General features: G+C 26.9%; 1 protein-coding gene across 2 annotated transcripts in view; it reads left to right on the top strand.

The window, feature by feature from the left end:
- Nucleotides 1-17,251, top strand: part of LOC127289008 (cuticlin-4) — a 97,193-nt gene that overhangs the window by 38,297 nt on the left and 41,645 nt on the right. For both annotated transcript variants that reach the window (XM_051316747.1, XM_051316749.1), the window contains exon 4: nucleotides 16,689-16,903. In XM_051316747.1, the coding sequence (XP_051172704.1) occupies nucleotides 16,689-16,903 (215 nt within the window). The remainder of the gene's footprint in view (nucleotides 1-16,688; nucleotides 16,904-17,251) is intronic.

The raw sequence follows: 17,251 nt of genomic DNA, 5'->3' as shown, positions 1-17,251 counted from the left end.
CTTCTAACAATATTTGAAAAAAAATAAATTATAAAAAATGAAATTCTGTAATATGATAATTCTTGCTTATAAAGTTTAGGACAGGGGGGTGTGCAAGTTAAAAAAAAAAATAAATCCGAATAGAAAAAATCTGCGTGAGTAAAGAATAAAGTGTAAATTTGACTTTTTTTTTCTTGCTATACAAAAAGGGATTCCTTGTTCTCGTCTGTGTGTTCTTAGGCTTTTATCTGAAAGCGTGAATCTGAGATCCTTGATCTCGGGATGTTTACCCCCGCGACGACGACGACAGACCTTTCCGATTGGCGTTCAACTCACGTTCCACCTTATGTAACTGGAACCGTAATCTCGTTTCAGAAGGTGGACGCCTCTCGCGTGTATATATATATATACACTTACAACTTACATTCTAGAATCTAGACAATCTAGAATCCCAGGATTATATTCACGCAGGAGACAGTCGACAGTTTAATAACTAGTCCCTATCCGGATTCCAGAAGTTGCCGCACACGAAATGGCAATATTCTCCATCGAGCTATATGTAGATAATAATTTGAAATTACAATTTAAAAAAAAAAATGTAATTACACACTTCTCGCGCATAATTAATTTAAATCAATTTAAATTTTGGCATAGATAGATTTTGATAACTATGAGAAGATGTATAAAATTGAAATTTTAAATTATTTTTTTTTTAAAACAATGTAGGTCGCTATATATTATGCAGAAGAGACAGTCGACAGTTTAATAACTAGTCCTGAACCTCCGGATGCCAGAAGTCATTGGGACAAGACAACTCTGCCTTTATAATAATAATTTTAATAAAATTCCAATGTCAAAATGTATGATGTTATGCTTTAAATATAATCTGCTCTTTAATCTTGTGATGATTCCTGTGATTAAATAAGATTATGTCATAGTAAAAATTACATCCATTACGTAATAGCAAAAAGGAATTATTTTTATTGATGACTATATACTTTTGTTTTTGTTTTTCTGAATGTGGAATATTTTTAAATAAAGAACTATTTTTACTAAAGAATTTTTACATAATTTTAATTTTATTATTTTATATCGGACATTTTATATCGGATGTCCGATATAAACACAGAAAATTAAAAGGCATTAAAATAAGCTGCAACGCTTATTATTTTAATTCAATTTTGCTTATTTTAATACCAAAATGGATTCAAATAAGCAAAATTGGATTAAAATAATAAGTGTTGTAGCTTATTTTAATGCTCTCTAAATCTGAATTAGTAAAAATGTTTACTAATTTAAATTAGTGACTCACTTTTTACTTCTGAATTAGTAAAATTTTACTAATTATTAGTAACTTTTACTAATAATTAGTAAAATTTAACTAATTCTAAAGCAAAAAGTGAGTCACTAATTTAAATTAGTAATCATTTTTACTAATTCAGATTTAGAGAGTGCCTTTTAATTTTCTGTGAAATAATAATATTAAAATTATGTAAAAAATTCTTTAGTAAAAATAGTTAAAAATTTAAAAATTTTAAATTTGAAAAAAAGTAAGTCACATTCAAAAAAAAATAATAGGCGATTGTAATTTTTTATCGATGCATTGAAAATCTAAAGAATGTGCTATTGATTCGATAAGGATACCGGAAAGAGTATCGATCGCAAATTGCAATATGTATATAATTATATAAGCAAACTCCGTTCAAGGACTAAGGACGACGAATTACACTTTGAATTATTATACTGTCACGGAGGTTTCTTTTCTCGTAACGGAAACTGCTGTTCGTTTAGACCGGAAGTCTGGTCACTTGCCTTCTTGGCGCACCTCACGTCCCTTCTTATTTTTTTTTTTTATTTTTACGATTCACATACTCGCAGCACAAGTGCAACAAAACGTGACAAAAAAGAAAGAAACCTTTTCTTATTTTTTTATTTTTTATAAAGGTGCATACTAAAAAAATTTAATTCAGAATAAAATTTTTTTAAAATATTTTTCATTCAATTCATTTTTTTATTTTATTAATTATTAAAAATTTTCAAACAAGTGCGTTAGTTTACAAAACCAATTTCTTTGACTTGAATTCTTTCAATCAAAATAAAATTTTCTTTGTAACAAAAAAAGCTTCTTAGTTTCAAAGAAAATTTCTTTAATTCAAAGAAATTTTCTTTGAATGAAACACAATTTTGTGCATTAAATTAAAGAAATTCTAACATTAATATCAAAGAAACATTTATTTGAATTAAATAAAGAATTTCTTTGAAACTAAGATAATTTTTTTTTGAATCAAAAATAATTTGTTTAAATTTTTCTTTGTTTTAAAAAAAATTTCCAAAGAAATTGATTTCCTTGAAAATTTTCTTTGTTTTAAAAAAAAATTTCCAAAGAAATTGATTTCTTTGAATCAAGGAAATCTTTTTTCTGGGTATAATAATTCATTTTGAATCTTATAGTTAATTTTAGTAAATAACTATGGCTAGAATAATTACAGTTTTTTTTTAAATATATGAACAAATTAATGCTATAAAAATTAGAGAAAATTTAAAAATAGATTTTAAAATGAAAGTCACTGGTCGGCTAACAAATAAAGGTTTCGTTCGTTTATTCAAAATATTTACAGATAGCTAATAAATAATGGTGGAAGTTCTAAAAGATTTTTCGAAACTTAAAAAGTGTTTTGATAGCTAATCTTAAACAGTAGTTCCCCTTCCTAAAATTGAAAACGTTAGAGGGCGTTTAAATAAAAATTTATTTTAATTTAATACCGATTATTACAAATTTTAAGTTTAAAAGAAATATTTCTTTGATTCAAAGAAAAAATTTCTTTAATTCAACATTTTTTTTCGTAAAAGCAAAGAAAATTTTTTTAATTTAATTCAAACAAATTTCACTATTTTTTGATTCAAAAAATGATTTCTTTGTTTCAAAGAAAATAATTTTTTTTGATATATAAAAAAAATGTATAGAAAAAAATCTTAAAAAAGAAATTTTCTTTTGTTCACTGTCTGTTTATAAATAAATATGTTGGGTTTTTGAAGTTGATTATTATTGGGAAACGTGCGCGTATAGTGGTAAACGAGTTTCTGAAATGCGCACATTGCAGAAACAGTGATTTCACTGGAATCGAGATAAACTCGTCGGACCGATGACCTTGACGGATTTTATCTGCTTATAAGTACGTGAAAAAGTAGCTTGTCGCGCTCGGCTTCTCTTAAAAAGAAAAAAAATAGTATATAGTAGCAAAATAAAAAAACAAGGCCGAGACGAAGATGCGCCAAGAAGACTTTTGAAATTTAATGAGCGTTACGACCATGACTATATCGAAATTCTTATATTTATATATTGCATTTTTCTCTCATTTTTGTTTTTTTTTTAAAGAATAAGTCAACGAGACTTGTTAAGATATTGGTATCTTATATTTATTTATTTTTTAAAATTATTTTCTTTATATATAGTAAATTTATTATTATTTTCTAATATTCTGTTTTTATTTGCTCAAAGTTGAAAAGTTGGTTTTTAATTTTGTAACGAACCAGTTTGTTACTTAAATATTATTCGCTGCCCTTCCGGGTGATTTTCCCAAATAATATATATAATTTGAATTTGAATAGTTTTCCCGCGCTACTACCAACTTAAATATGCTTGAGTGGTACGCGTGAAAAATTAGCAGACGACAAACGCACATGTATCCGGCCACCGGAAATTCATATTCAGAGAGAGAATAGCGTTCTCATAGTTAAGTGGTGTTAACCAATATATAATATTAATAGTCGTCTCTGCGCAATTAAAATAATTATTATTGAGATTATAAAAGAAAATTAAGAATAAATAAAGGATATTTAGACTATATTAGCGCAATATTTATTCGACTGGCATAAGATCATATTAATTGACTAAAAAGAACCATAGCGCAATTTTGATTCTTACATCGAGAAATCAAGGTAAATCCAATTTACTTATATTCCTTTTGAAATGGTTATATTTCTCTTTTAAATATGTCTCTCAACCGTCATATAATTAATGACTAATAGTTATAATCGCTATTCCGGAAGAATTCTTAACTTTGTGCCATCCGTATAAGTCGGACCCCTTCTAACTAATTAATTCATATATGGTTTGCCACAATTTAAAAACTGAAAAATAAGATAAAAATTTAGAAAAAATAATATTAACCCTTAACTGCGGCACCATGGGTCCAGTAGACCCGAGCATTTATTCGAGCTCAAAATATTCAATATCGATACACGTTTGAATACGTCGGGTCCAACAGACCCGTTGTGCGATATACGTTCGAATTGTGTCATAGTTAAGGATTAAAATTGGGACTAATATAATGTATCTTTTTTAATATTTGGGCCTTTTAGACGACTAATCGAAATAATAAAATAAAAATTGATGCGAATAAGGACAATTTTTGTTAAAATTATTTCTCCTGCTGTGTTTGGCCGTTAGAATCTAAAATACTGTTTCGCATGTGAAGTGTGAGTTTAAGTCACCAAGAAGAGCAAAACTCAACGAGTTCAATGCAAGTATATATATATAAAGACAAGGAGAGGACGACGCACAGTTATGCAAGTCGCTTCCGTGCTTGTGATTTCAATGCGTGGCTTGGCGTCTATACTCGTTGTTACTCGACACGCCAACGCACTTGGAATACACATATTTATATATATATAGTATTACTTTAAAAAAAAAGAGACACGACATAACTGCTCGCCCATGCAATTGAAGCTTCCTTTACAACGATTTCTTATCTCGTTAATACAATCTTTGTTTTTTCAATTGATAGTCATTTTACGTATATACAAGAAATATTATAAAAAAAAACTTTAAATAATTTTTTATTTATATTTTTTGTTTTATTGTAAATATATGCAATTTAAAATTAAATTTGGTTTTTTATAAAATATGTATCTTTAAATCAGAGTATTTTTAAGTATATTGCTTTTTAAATTTAGCGTCATTATATAGAGTTTCGCGTGACTTTGTATTACAAGGTTGGCACACTTGTACTTATGTCAATTCACAATATTTTTAACCTAAAATTTCTGTTTTTTTTCGTAAATCAGCTTCGTGAAGTATATTTTTTAAAAATTATTAATGTTAAAAATAATTATTAAATATATAATAATAATAATAATAAAAATAATAATAATAATGATTATTCTCTCTAATTTTCCAACCAGAAGACAATAATCAACAAAAGAATGCAACGTTTGAGCGGTTAGTTTCAACAAATTAAGGAAAATAATAATAATAATTCACTGTAAAAAGTGTCCGTCTTAAAAGTGCAAAAAACGTCTTATTTTAAGACGTTTTTCGCGTCTGAGACACCAAATGTATCTTAAAACAAGACGTTTTTTGCACTTTTAAGACGGCTAGTTTTTGCAGTATTATTATTATATTATATAATTATTATTATATTAATAATTGAAAATAATTATTTTATTTACTATTTTGGTATCTTTCTTCACTAACTAATTTCCTGACTTTAAAATTAAAAAGAATAGTTGCTTTTGAATAACTCTTTATTATCTAATACTCAAAATGAGTTTTAAAAAAATTAATTTTGTTAGTGCACAGATCAAAATGAATCTCTATCGTATTATATCATTTTGAGACTTGTTTTTCTTCTCTATACGCGCGCTTTGAATACATATATTGAGTAATTCTTTTTATATTCTGAGGTAACTCGAAATTGCTGTTAATTTGCACACTGACCAATCGAAAAAGAATTGAGATTGATGTGTGAGATTAGAAATGTAATCGAAAACAAAAGGAAAAAAAATAAAAGATTTCAATGTAGATTAGTGTTCTATATGGGCACTTTAAAATGACCTTAATGAAGAAATCTCATTGTCCAAATTCAACTTGCAAAACAATTATTGCAAAAGGATTTTCAATTATTCAAGCTATATATAAATAAATAGAAAATAATATTGTGTAATCACGAGACGTAATTCCAAAAAGAGACTATTTTTCTTATTCAAGGTATTGTAAATTTTTACTCAACAGAATTCTTATGTATCGAATTTTTATTGTTCAGAATTTTTGAAATGCCGAATTTTTATTTGTCCGAAATTGCAAATGACCGAACAAACAATCGATTTTGGCGCGATGTTTAAAATTCACCAATCAAATGTTTGTCAAGAAAATCGTGATTGGTGAATTTTAAACATCGCGCCAAAATCGATTGTTTGTTCGGTGATTTGTAATTTCGGACAAATAAAAATTCGGCGTTTCAAAAATTCTGTACAATAAAAATTCGATACATAAAAATTCTGTTAATTAAAAATTGTTTAAAAAAGAAATTCTGACAAATGTTAATTTGAAAAATGAAAATTCATCTCAATTATATCTAATAAAATTCTTTAAAATTAAAATTTTAACTAGGTAATGATTTTTATGGGATAATCATGCGCCCCGAAAATTTGCGTTTAATCTCATTGAATAAAATAAAAATTATTATTGATTAATAAATTTAATTTAAATTTCAGTTACAAAAGAATTCTGCAATTAAATTATAAAATCAATTCAACAAAAATTTCAATAGTTCCTTATGAAATGAAAATTCATTAAAATAGAAAAAAGAAAAAAATTCTGCGTAATAAAAATTCTAAATAATTAATTAATTTTTAACTTATTCCTGCGTCCTCGATAAAAATTGTTTTCTAATCATCAAAAAAGGTGTGAACTGACAATAATTATACTGACGATACTAAATATCTCATTTTAATAATATTTTCTATTGGTAAATAATTATGCAAACAAATATATATGTTTTTTTCCATATCTGAGCAATAAAAAAATAAATTTTTTAAAAAAATTTTCCTTTCTAAATCCAGTTTATATGTTTATCGCGAGGTGTTTAGAAATATCTGTCTCTCTTTTGTCTATTAATTTTTTATTTTCACATATATATATAATGATTACACAATAAATGTTAATTATTTATTATTAAATGATTGCTTGTAATTTGCAATTAAATAAGTATAAAATTATTATTTATTTCTCAGATGAAATCATTTTTATATACGTGAGATTAATGACTATTTTTTTTTTTTATATTGAAATCTTCCTTAACATTTAACTTTTAGTTTTCAAATAATTTATGATACTTGGTGAGAAAAATGCTAATATACATATATATATATGAAGCTTACTGACAATCAAGATTAGAATTTACATCCTCTTTAATCAATTTCTCAGGATTGTATGATGCCGGTGACGCTTTATAATGATCGACGGAAGTGAGACTTGGCGCGTGTCGATTGTAAATCGCAACTTCTCGGTGTGTGCAGCTGCAATTTATATACATAGATTTCTTTTGTAATGTAAATGAATCGTGGAAAAAGTCATACATAAATCGTCATTGTTCAAAGTAGAAAGAAACTTTTAATTACAACTTTAATTATATTATAATTTAATTAATTATTGACTGAAAAAAATATTAATTGTATTTTTTCAATTTATAACAATTCAGATTATACCCAAGTAGAAATGTGCCACTGGCATAGTACTGACCCAACACTGCCAGTCAGTATAATAGTACTGACTGCCGTACTGGGCCAGTAGTGGACCAACCCTGGCTGGTAACGCTGTCCAGTACTGATTTTGTCCCGCTCACCAGTACTAACGTAGTACTAGAATAATACTGGCATAATACTGGCAAAGTACTCATCCGGACTTAAAATCTCACTTTTTTACAAAATGCTAAAACACGCTTTCCAATGCAAATTTCATCCTTATTAGCTTATTACTCCCATTTTTACCACGAACAGGTAATGTGAAGCCAATAATAGTTAATGTTATTTAGAATATATAAAATATTATTAACAATAAATAATTAAAATAATAATTATCATTTATATTAATTAAATTATTTTATTTTTAATAAATTATTTTACAAAAAATAATTTGTGTTGTAAATTTTTTTTTTTTTTTAAATTCATAATATTTAATTTTTTTTACTTTGCACTTATACTTAATTTAATAATTATTTAATAATTGATATTACACATGAACAAATATTGTACTTATAACACTTAAAACTAAGAACGAAAAATCTCGCACGCATGGGGGATCGAACCCTAAACCCTTAGAACGCAAGTCAGATACGCATACCGCACAGCCGCGCTGGCTTGAAGTGCTGACTTGAAGTAGTTCACCTAATACAAAAGTTTTGATTTCAAAGTTTGTATTATCTATTAATCACGAAAATAAAATGAATTTATTCTTAAATTTTTTAAACTCACAAAATTTTTTCAATTTTTACAAAGATTTAATGAAATAAAACTGGATATCAATTTCAGTTAAATATTTTTAATAAATTATTTTTACCGTAAATAATATTAAAACAGACAAAAATGATTGATGAATTACATAATTAAAAATAAGTTAATAAAAGACGACTGTAAAATATGAATGGTAAAAAATTTTTTAAATTTAATATTTAATTATTAATAATATTTAAAAATTACAGTGAAAAAATTACATTTGCTTTATTTTTAAAACTATTAGAAAAAAATTCTCAACTTATTGTTATTGTATGCATGATAAATAACTTAATGCACATATTTCAATGAGTACTAAAATAACTAAAAAAACATAAATATATTTTATATAGGTATATAATAATACATTACAATTACATCCAAAATTTTGAGGGAAAGTATTCGAAAGAAATTAATATACATTTTTTTAAATAAAAAATCATCGTTTTCTACCTATTGAAATAATTTAAAGACTTTTTCATTTAATGTTTTTTATCACCGACATAGTACTGATTCGGTGTGAATGACAGTGTACTGCCAGTACTGGTTTTAATATTTTTTTACCTCCGACATAGTACTGATTCGGTGTATTAGTCAGTACACTGCCAGTACTGAAAGTCAATACCGACAGCCAGTATTGGGTCAGTACCATGCCGGTGTTTAATTACGGCGAGCTACGGATATTTCTACTTGGGTAACATTGTTTTTGTATTATAAAATATTAGTAAATTTTTCCGCTTTTAATGAAACTACAAAAAAAACAATTTGTTTGAAAAATTTCTTTGAAACAAAGAAATTGTTTTTTTAAAATCAATTTTTAAATCAAAGATAAAAGTTTGAATTAAAAAAAGTTTTCTTTGCTTTTACGAAAAAAAAATTTGAACTAAAGAAATTTTTTCTTTGCTCTCTAAATCTGAATTAGTAAAAATGTTTACTAATTTGAATTAGTGACTAACTTTTTGTTTCTGAATTAGTAAAATTTTACTAATTATTAGTAACTTTTACTAACAATTAGTAAAATTTGACTAGCAAAAAGTGAGTCACTAATTTCAATTAGTAAACATTTTTACTAACTCAGATTTAGAGAGTGTAATGATATTTTTAACCTAAAGAAAAAATTTTGTAATTTCAAAGAAATATTTTTTTGAGTTAACAAAAAAATTGAAAAAAAAATAATTTCTTTAAATCAAAGAAGTTTTGCTTTGATTCTATAGCAATACACAAATTTCTTTGAAACAAAGAATCTTTTTTCTGGTGAACATTTTTCCAAAATTAAAATAATAATAATAATAATAAATTAAAAAAATTGTTTAACAAATTTATTTATTTCTTTTAAATTTTATAGTTTATCATTTATTTTACTTAAAATATGTAAAAAAAAACAAAAATTTATAATTTGTTAAAAAAAAGTAATGACTAATATCTCGTTTCTTTTTAAGTATTCAAAAAAGAAAAATTACTTCAGAATGTTTTTTCTCGTGAGATGAGATTTGCTTTTGCGTCAAAACATATATATAATATTATAATGATCGTATTTTGGTCATCGTAAAAAATAGATATTTAACGCCTATTTATTTTCAAGATGAGTCAAAAAACGAGTAAGCCTTCATTATAAAGACGTTATCATGAGTCATTTCGATGAAAGAATTATAAAAAGGATTCTTCGGTCAAGTACCTTTTTCGTTTCCGGCGGTTTATTTTATTCCCTCGTCCTTCATCGTCATCATTATTTGTCGTGTATATATATGATAATGCGCATATAGAAAGTGACAGTGAACAATTAAATTTTTTTTTTATATACATATAAAAGCAATCATTTTTTAAGGTCAAAAAATATAAAAAAAAGAAATTAAGAATATAAAAATACGTTTCAAGGAATTAAAAATTTATTACAAAAAATAAAAAAATAGTTTATATTCTTTAAATTTAACTTCAAAATTATCGAATTAATTGTAAAAATGTTCTTTTTCTGAAGTTCAAGTTGTCTTATTAAATAATTAATTTTTTTGGGGGGTTTACATCAATTTTACCAGATCAGATCCAAATTTTGGGCCCTATATAAAATTTAAGATTATTTTTGGGCCTTATTAAATAATACGTGAATTATTAATTTTTTGATGGATAAATTAGTTTCATCAAATCAGAATCAGATTTTGGGGCGGTCCAAATTGGGCCCTATATTAAACTTTCACATTATTTTTGGGGTCTTTTTAAATAATACGTGAATTATTAATTTTTTTTTGAGGGTTTATATCAGTTTCACCAGATCAGACCCAATTTTTTGGGCCCTTTATAAAATTTAAGATTATTTTAGAACCTTATTTATTAAATTATATGTCAATTACAAATTTTTTTTGAATATTCATTAGTCATACCAGTTAAGGCCCAATTATTGAATTTAGTTTTTTATTTGTTGAAATTATATTTGCTTGCTATTAAAAAAAAAAAACAAAAAAAAAATTTGCTTATTTTGGAAAAAAAATGAAAAAATTTTTTTTTTCACAATTTTCCGCAATTCTCGCGCACTTGGTAATTGCCGTTATTTTCTCAATATTTCGATCGGAAGCCAAGGGGTCAAGATGGCCGGTCATCGACCCTCGATTCTCGTGCAAAAGGGATCCGTTCGAGGGATTTCCACTTGTGACCTCTGATGAACTTGAATCCGATTGGCTATAGCGATGCGCCTCTTGTGCGAGAGATCACCTTGCGGTATTTCGCGTGTCGTTAATTGGCTCCACTATATATATATATATATATATATATATATATATAGGTATATAATAAATGCCAGAGGTGAATCCTCAGAAGCTGGAGGTTCTTTCTCTCAAATCTGATAACGATAATACGATTGTAATTGCTTCATTCAAACATCCCGCACTCTCACCCCCTTGCGGACAATCGTATAAAACAATACATCGCGCAAACATTTTAAAAGGGCCCTCCAAGAACAATTACATTTTATTTAACGTTATAATTCAATTGAGTTTATTTCTTTCTTTGTTTTTAATTCCTTTTCATTTTTTTTAAATAATAAAATTTTTCTATTAAATTCTATATATATTTACAGTTATATCTATAAAAGAACTTAGTTGCAGTTATTTTTTTTTTTTTTTTGTATTTAACAAAAATGTCTATAATTAGTCCCAAAATTTGGGACTGAATCGTGAAAAATTAATTTTTTTTAGAAATTAAAACTATAATAATCAAAGGGTCCTTTTAATTTGTTTTCTAAAAGGACCCAATTATTTGAACTTAAACAAAATATAGAGACAAATGTCTTTTTCAAAAGTTTTCATTTCGTTGAGAATTAAAATAAAAAACAATAAATCGACAAATAATGAAATAGGGCCCAAAAATTTGGGCCTTAGATTCTAGAATCCGGACCCAATAATAAAATTGGGCCTAAGATTTTAGAATCCGGACTCAATAATAAATTGGGCTCAAAATTTGGGCCTAAGATTCTAGTATCCGGACCCAATAATAAATTGGACCCCCATTTAAGACCGCTCTCTACTAACGTCACATTTTTATACCATACAAATTGGATTTTTTTCCAATGTAGCTTGACCCCCCTAGGAATGTGACTTTATTTGCAAATGATACCTTAATTGGACCCAAAAATTTCTCGCCTTATCAAATTGAAACGAGGAAAATATATATGTACAAAAAATGCACAGTTATAATGAGCCGAGGATAAAAATTGAAATTTACGAAACCTAAGTTTGGTAGTTAGTAAGACCCAAAAAAATAGGGCAGTTTTGATGAAAAGTCAAATTTTGAATTGATATTAGAATAATTTTATGTATTATACAGGTAGAAAATTATTCAGCAATATAAATTGGACCTTTATATATATAAGGCCCAATTTGAATCATGAACATTAGTTTCTACTCTTTCTTTCTTCTCATCTTCGCAATGGAGTAATGAGGCCTATTTATAAAATTGATGAATGAGGAAATATAAAGAAAAATTTTCAGTCATCAGGTTAATAAACCCCGGAAGAAGTTGGTCATAAATTACCGTTGGAGCGACGCAATTGGCTCTCGTATATATATATATATATATATATATATATATGTATATAAGCGATTCAGTGGAGAATTAGTCTCGCCTCGAATGTGCTTGCCATTCAGTTTTGCCCTTGGTATATATATTTATATTTGCAATGCTCACGCGTACATCCATTTCATATGCCAAAAGCAAAGCGGTTTCGTAACCTCCGTTGCATACACATATATAGTCCTGACTATTAAAATTGGACGATTAAATAGAAAACCGTTATCATTGCCAGCCGAAAAAATAAAATTGTCAAGTAAATCACTTGTGTTATAGTTGTGCATTTTAAGCAGTTGCAGCACAAATTTTTTTTTATTTTTTACTTATTTTACACTAAAAATAATAAATAATTATTTTGTAATAGTAAAATAAAATGTAATAAAAAATTTATTCTTTCCCCTCCAATTATTTTGTTTTTTATTTTCTTTGCCTTTATTTCTCTTATCTTTCTCTATTTATTTCTTCTTCTTCTTCTTCTTCTTCTTCTTCTTCTTCTTCTTCTTCTTCTTCTTCTTCTTTACCTTATCTTGTTCTTCACCTTTTCCTTTTACATTTTTACTTCTCTTTCTCGTTTTTCTTCTTTATTTACTTTCTTCTACTCTTTGCCTTCTATTCTTTCTTATCATTTTTGTTTTTATTTTCATTTTCTACATCTCTTCCAGTTATTTTCTATTTCTAATCAGGACATTTGAAATTTTTTAAAATTATTTTTATGGTTCAAATGATTATCAACAATTTAATAATTTAATTATAAATGAATAAAATTTAAACATACTAGCGCCACTGACAGCCTACATGCGTCTCCGTTATTTCTATTCTTTGTCCATTCAATTCAATTTTCTATTTATATTTTATAATTTATTACAATTATTTTATTACATTTAATAAATCTCATTTTATTTCAAATAAGCGCGCGCTATTTTGACCTAGGCCAATCAGGTGATTTCAACTCAATATAGGTTATGTTCGTTTCTGATTTATAATTCTCGTCAACTACCGCACCCTGCTCTAGGAAAAATTTTGTAACTTTATAGTAACTTTTAATTTTAACTATAAAGTCACTAAATTTTTACTAGAGCAAGGTGCGGTAGTTGATGAAAATTACGACAAGGTTGGTTTCCATTGTTCCCACTCGCTATTTGTCATAATTCTCGTCAACTACCGCACTCTGCTTTAGTGAAAATTTAGTAACTTTATAGTTAAAATTAAAAGTTACTATAATATGTCATTAAATTTTCACTAGAGCAGGGTGCGGTAGTTGACGAGAATTATGACAAATGGTGAGTAGGGATTTTAGCGATTGGGGACAGTGGAAACCAACCCAATAATTTAACTGCCAGATGACATTTGTGAAGAAACAAGGTTGGGAAGCAAGAGCCTAAAATTTGTTCGTCTAAAGCAAAGTTGGGTAGGATTGAAATTTTGTCCAACAATAATTTTTGGAAAATATAAAAGGTTCATTTTGTATTGTAAGAACAGCTTAAATAGTTACACTTTTCGGAAAATTATTGTTGGACAAAATTTCAATCCTACCCAACTTTGCTTTGGACGAACATATTTTGGACACTTGCTTCCCAACCCTGTTTATTCACAAATATCATCTGTCAATTAAGATATTGGGTTGGTTTCCATTAGTGAGAATTAAGTGACATTATAGTAACTTTTAATTTTAACTATAAAGACACTAAATTTCCACTAGAGCAGGGTGCGGTAGTTGACAATAAAAAATGCTGTAGTGAAAATTTAGTGACTTTATAGTAACTTTTAATTAACAATAAAGTTACTAAATTTCCACTAGAGCAGGGTGCGGTAGTTGACAATAAAAAATGCTGTAGTGAAAATTTAGGGACTTTATAGTAACTTTTAATTAACAATAAAGTTACTAAATTTTCACTAGAGCAGGGTGCGATAGTTGACGAGAATTCTGACAAATGGGAACTTTATCGAGTGTTGACAATGGAAACTAACTTTGTCGTAATTTTCATTAACTACCGCATCCTGCTCTAGTAAAAATTTAGTGACTTTATAGTTAAAATTAAAAGTTACTATAAAGTCACTAAATTTTTCCTAAAGTAGGGTGCGGTAGTTGACGAGAATTATGAATCAGAAACTAACATATTAAGTTGAAATCATCTGATTGGCCCAAGCCAAAATAGCGCGCGCTTATTTGAAATAAAATGAAATTTATTAAATGTAATAAAATAATTCTAATAAATTATAAAATATAAATTAAAAAGTAAATTAAATGGACAAAGAATAGAAGTAACGAAGACGGACGAAGGCCGTCAGAGGCGCTAGTATGTTTTTAATTTTCAGTGAATTTTGACTGAATTTCAGCAAAAAAATGTTACTAAAGTGATTCAATTACTAAATTTCAACTATTTTATCAATTTTACTGATTCGAAACAGAATAAAATTTTAATACTATTTTTATTTAAAAATTACTCCAAATACGCCGAATACTAGCATATAGAAATATAGACATGAAAATAATAATAAAAAAAAAATATGAAGACAATTAAAATGTCATCAAGGCTGAGGGGAGAGACAATGATGAGAGAGTCGTGAACTTGAAAGAAACGAGTCACGACGGAATATTTCTCCTATATAGAAGAACGACCAAGAGTTGTTGTTGATCGCAAAGGAACAAGTCTATCTCAAGTCTAGGTTATCACGAGCAACATCTTCGAAAACGGTATACGTTTCAAGATTTCCAAGGAAGATGATCAACTCAGAATCGCAAATCACTCGGAAAGACCGCGTCTAACATCACATTGAGAGAAAGGAAAAAGTCTCTCTAAAAAATATATTCTGTATTTTTATATAATAAAAGACAACTCTCGTATAATATTTCAAACTTTTTTTTTTTTTTTTACCCCCGCACAACTTTTTTTTTCCCCCTCGGAAAATTACCCTACGAAAAGATCTGATCTATTATTATGAGATATTAAATAGAGGAGAAAGTGTATGAGTTTAGTTTGAATGAAAAAAAAAGAAAAAAATTTCAATGCCAATGTGAAGGTTGCTCACATTCCAACGACAACCATTTAATGTGGGAGTGGCAAGAAACGAGGTGTAATTTTGTCTTCAACCCTCATTTACATTTTAAAAGGCATTTTCATACCTTGTACATATATATTTTTTTTCAATATACTTTACACGTTTTAATATTAATATTTTTTTTTCAAATTTAAATTATAAAATTCTTTAAAAGTTTTTGTTAAAAAAAAGAAAAAAATTTGTATTCATCTTTTATTTTATATATAATTTTGTTATAATAAATTTTATTATACGAAAATTATTTATGGCAGTAAATTTGTTTTTTTTTCTCTTAAAAGTAAAATAACTTGTTGTACAATAACGAGGGAAAGTGATTTGGAAGTGAAAAGTTTTAAAACCTATTGCCGCAGGAAAAATTTGTAGACAATTTTTTATTATAGTCACTTACTGAAAATCATCATAACAAATTGAAATATAATTTTGTAGTAAAATGAGAATTTAATTGACGTTTTCTTACATAATTAATTATGTTTTTAAATTATTTCAATAATAAAACAGAAGTTTAATCGCCCACGAACTGATCCACTCGATTTATTCCAAACTTTATTATTATTACCTTTCGATAGCAATAACTGTTTGCACTGTGTGAAATATTTCCCCATAAATTCCTTACTATAAATGTAATAATTCTTTCTTCAAAGAAATTGTTTTACTTCAAGTTTTTAATGATAAAACAGATGCAACTTTTTTAATTCTATTCTTATAAAATCAATAATTAATAATTGATGGTAGCAAATTAGACTTTCGAATCTAAATTCATTTTTTTTAAATTAATTAATCATATTTTTTTTGTTTTAGACAAAATAAAGAAAATTTTATGTTTCATATATACTTTGAGTGTGAAATTAAAAATGCTAATAAATATATGATATCATTCTCGAAGAAAAAGAGAAGGTGACGTAACTCGAACTAATTGTCCGTTATTTATATTATATATACCTGAGATATAAAGACATGAATATTAATGAAATTGTTTCTTTTTCATATTTTAAATGCGAGTGTGTATTATTTTCACTCCTCAACTGCTGTTTTATAAACTGTAACGAATTAATAAAGTAACATAAAATTATTCGTGTTAAAAAGAGAAATTCAATTTAATTGCACACGAAACGTAATATGAAATAAAATTACGAAGAAAACTATATATATTTAAGAAAATTCAATATTGAATTTAAATATTCTATTATCAAATACTTGATAAATATAAAAAAGTAATATTTTTATTTATTTTTTTAATCGAACAATTGAACCATTGTTTATAAAAGCATATAAAATGACTATCTTTTAGTGACACTAACAGCCAATTGTTTATTCTGTTATAGCGACAGTGGCGATAGCAAACACAGTGCAAATCGAATGTGCGAGCGAGTCGATAATCGTCCACATATCAACGGAGGGTAATACTGAATTTCATGGTCTGGTTTACCCCAGGGGATTGTCTAAAAATAGCTCCTGTCTTCAGGAGTACAGAAATCAACCAGTCCCCATTACCTATAACTTGCCTCTCAGGTCCTGCAACACCATGCCCACCGAACTGGTAAGTTGTGAATTTTTTTTTTCTTTCATTTTCCATGTCATTTGCATTTACTTAAAATATTCCCGAGTTTATCATACGGGTTTATTGCTCGATGAAAGTCGTCGCGTTGATATTTTACATTCGCCAATTCCGACAAATCGTGACTGTGAAACGAAAATTAAGCAAAAAGTATATAGCATATATGCACTCGATGAAAAACCGGTGTAAAAAAAATCGCCATGTAAAGAGAAATAATATTAAACGTTGAATTTTATGTTCTAAAGTCATGTGTAGAATGGGAGAACTGGATAATTTTGTTTGTTTGGTTATGAGAAAAGAAAAGGTATAAATAAAATGTGGTGATATGGT

The sequence above is a fragment of the Leptopilina boulardi genome, unplaced genomic scaffold, assembly GCF_019393585.1.
Source record: "Leptopilina boulardi isolate dan_hultmark-lab unplaced genomic scaffold, ZJU_Lbou_2.1 LbouV2_399, whole genome shotgun sequence".
NCBI classification, from domain to species: domain Eukaryota; kingdom Metazoa; phylum Arthropoda; class Insecta; order Hymenoptera; family Figitidae; genus Leptopilina; species Leptopilina boulardi.
The sequence above is the reverse complement of the archived record's forward strand: the minus strand, read 5'-3'. Positions and strand labels throughout refer to the sequence as shown.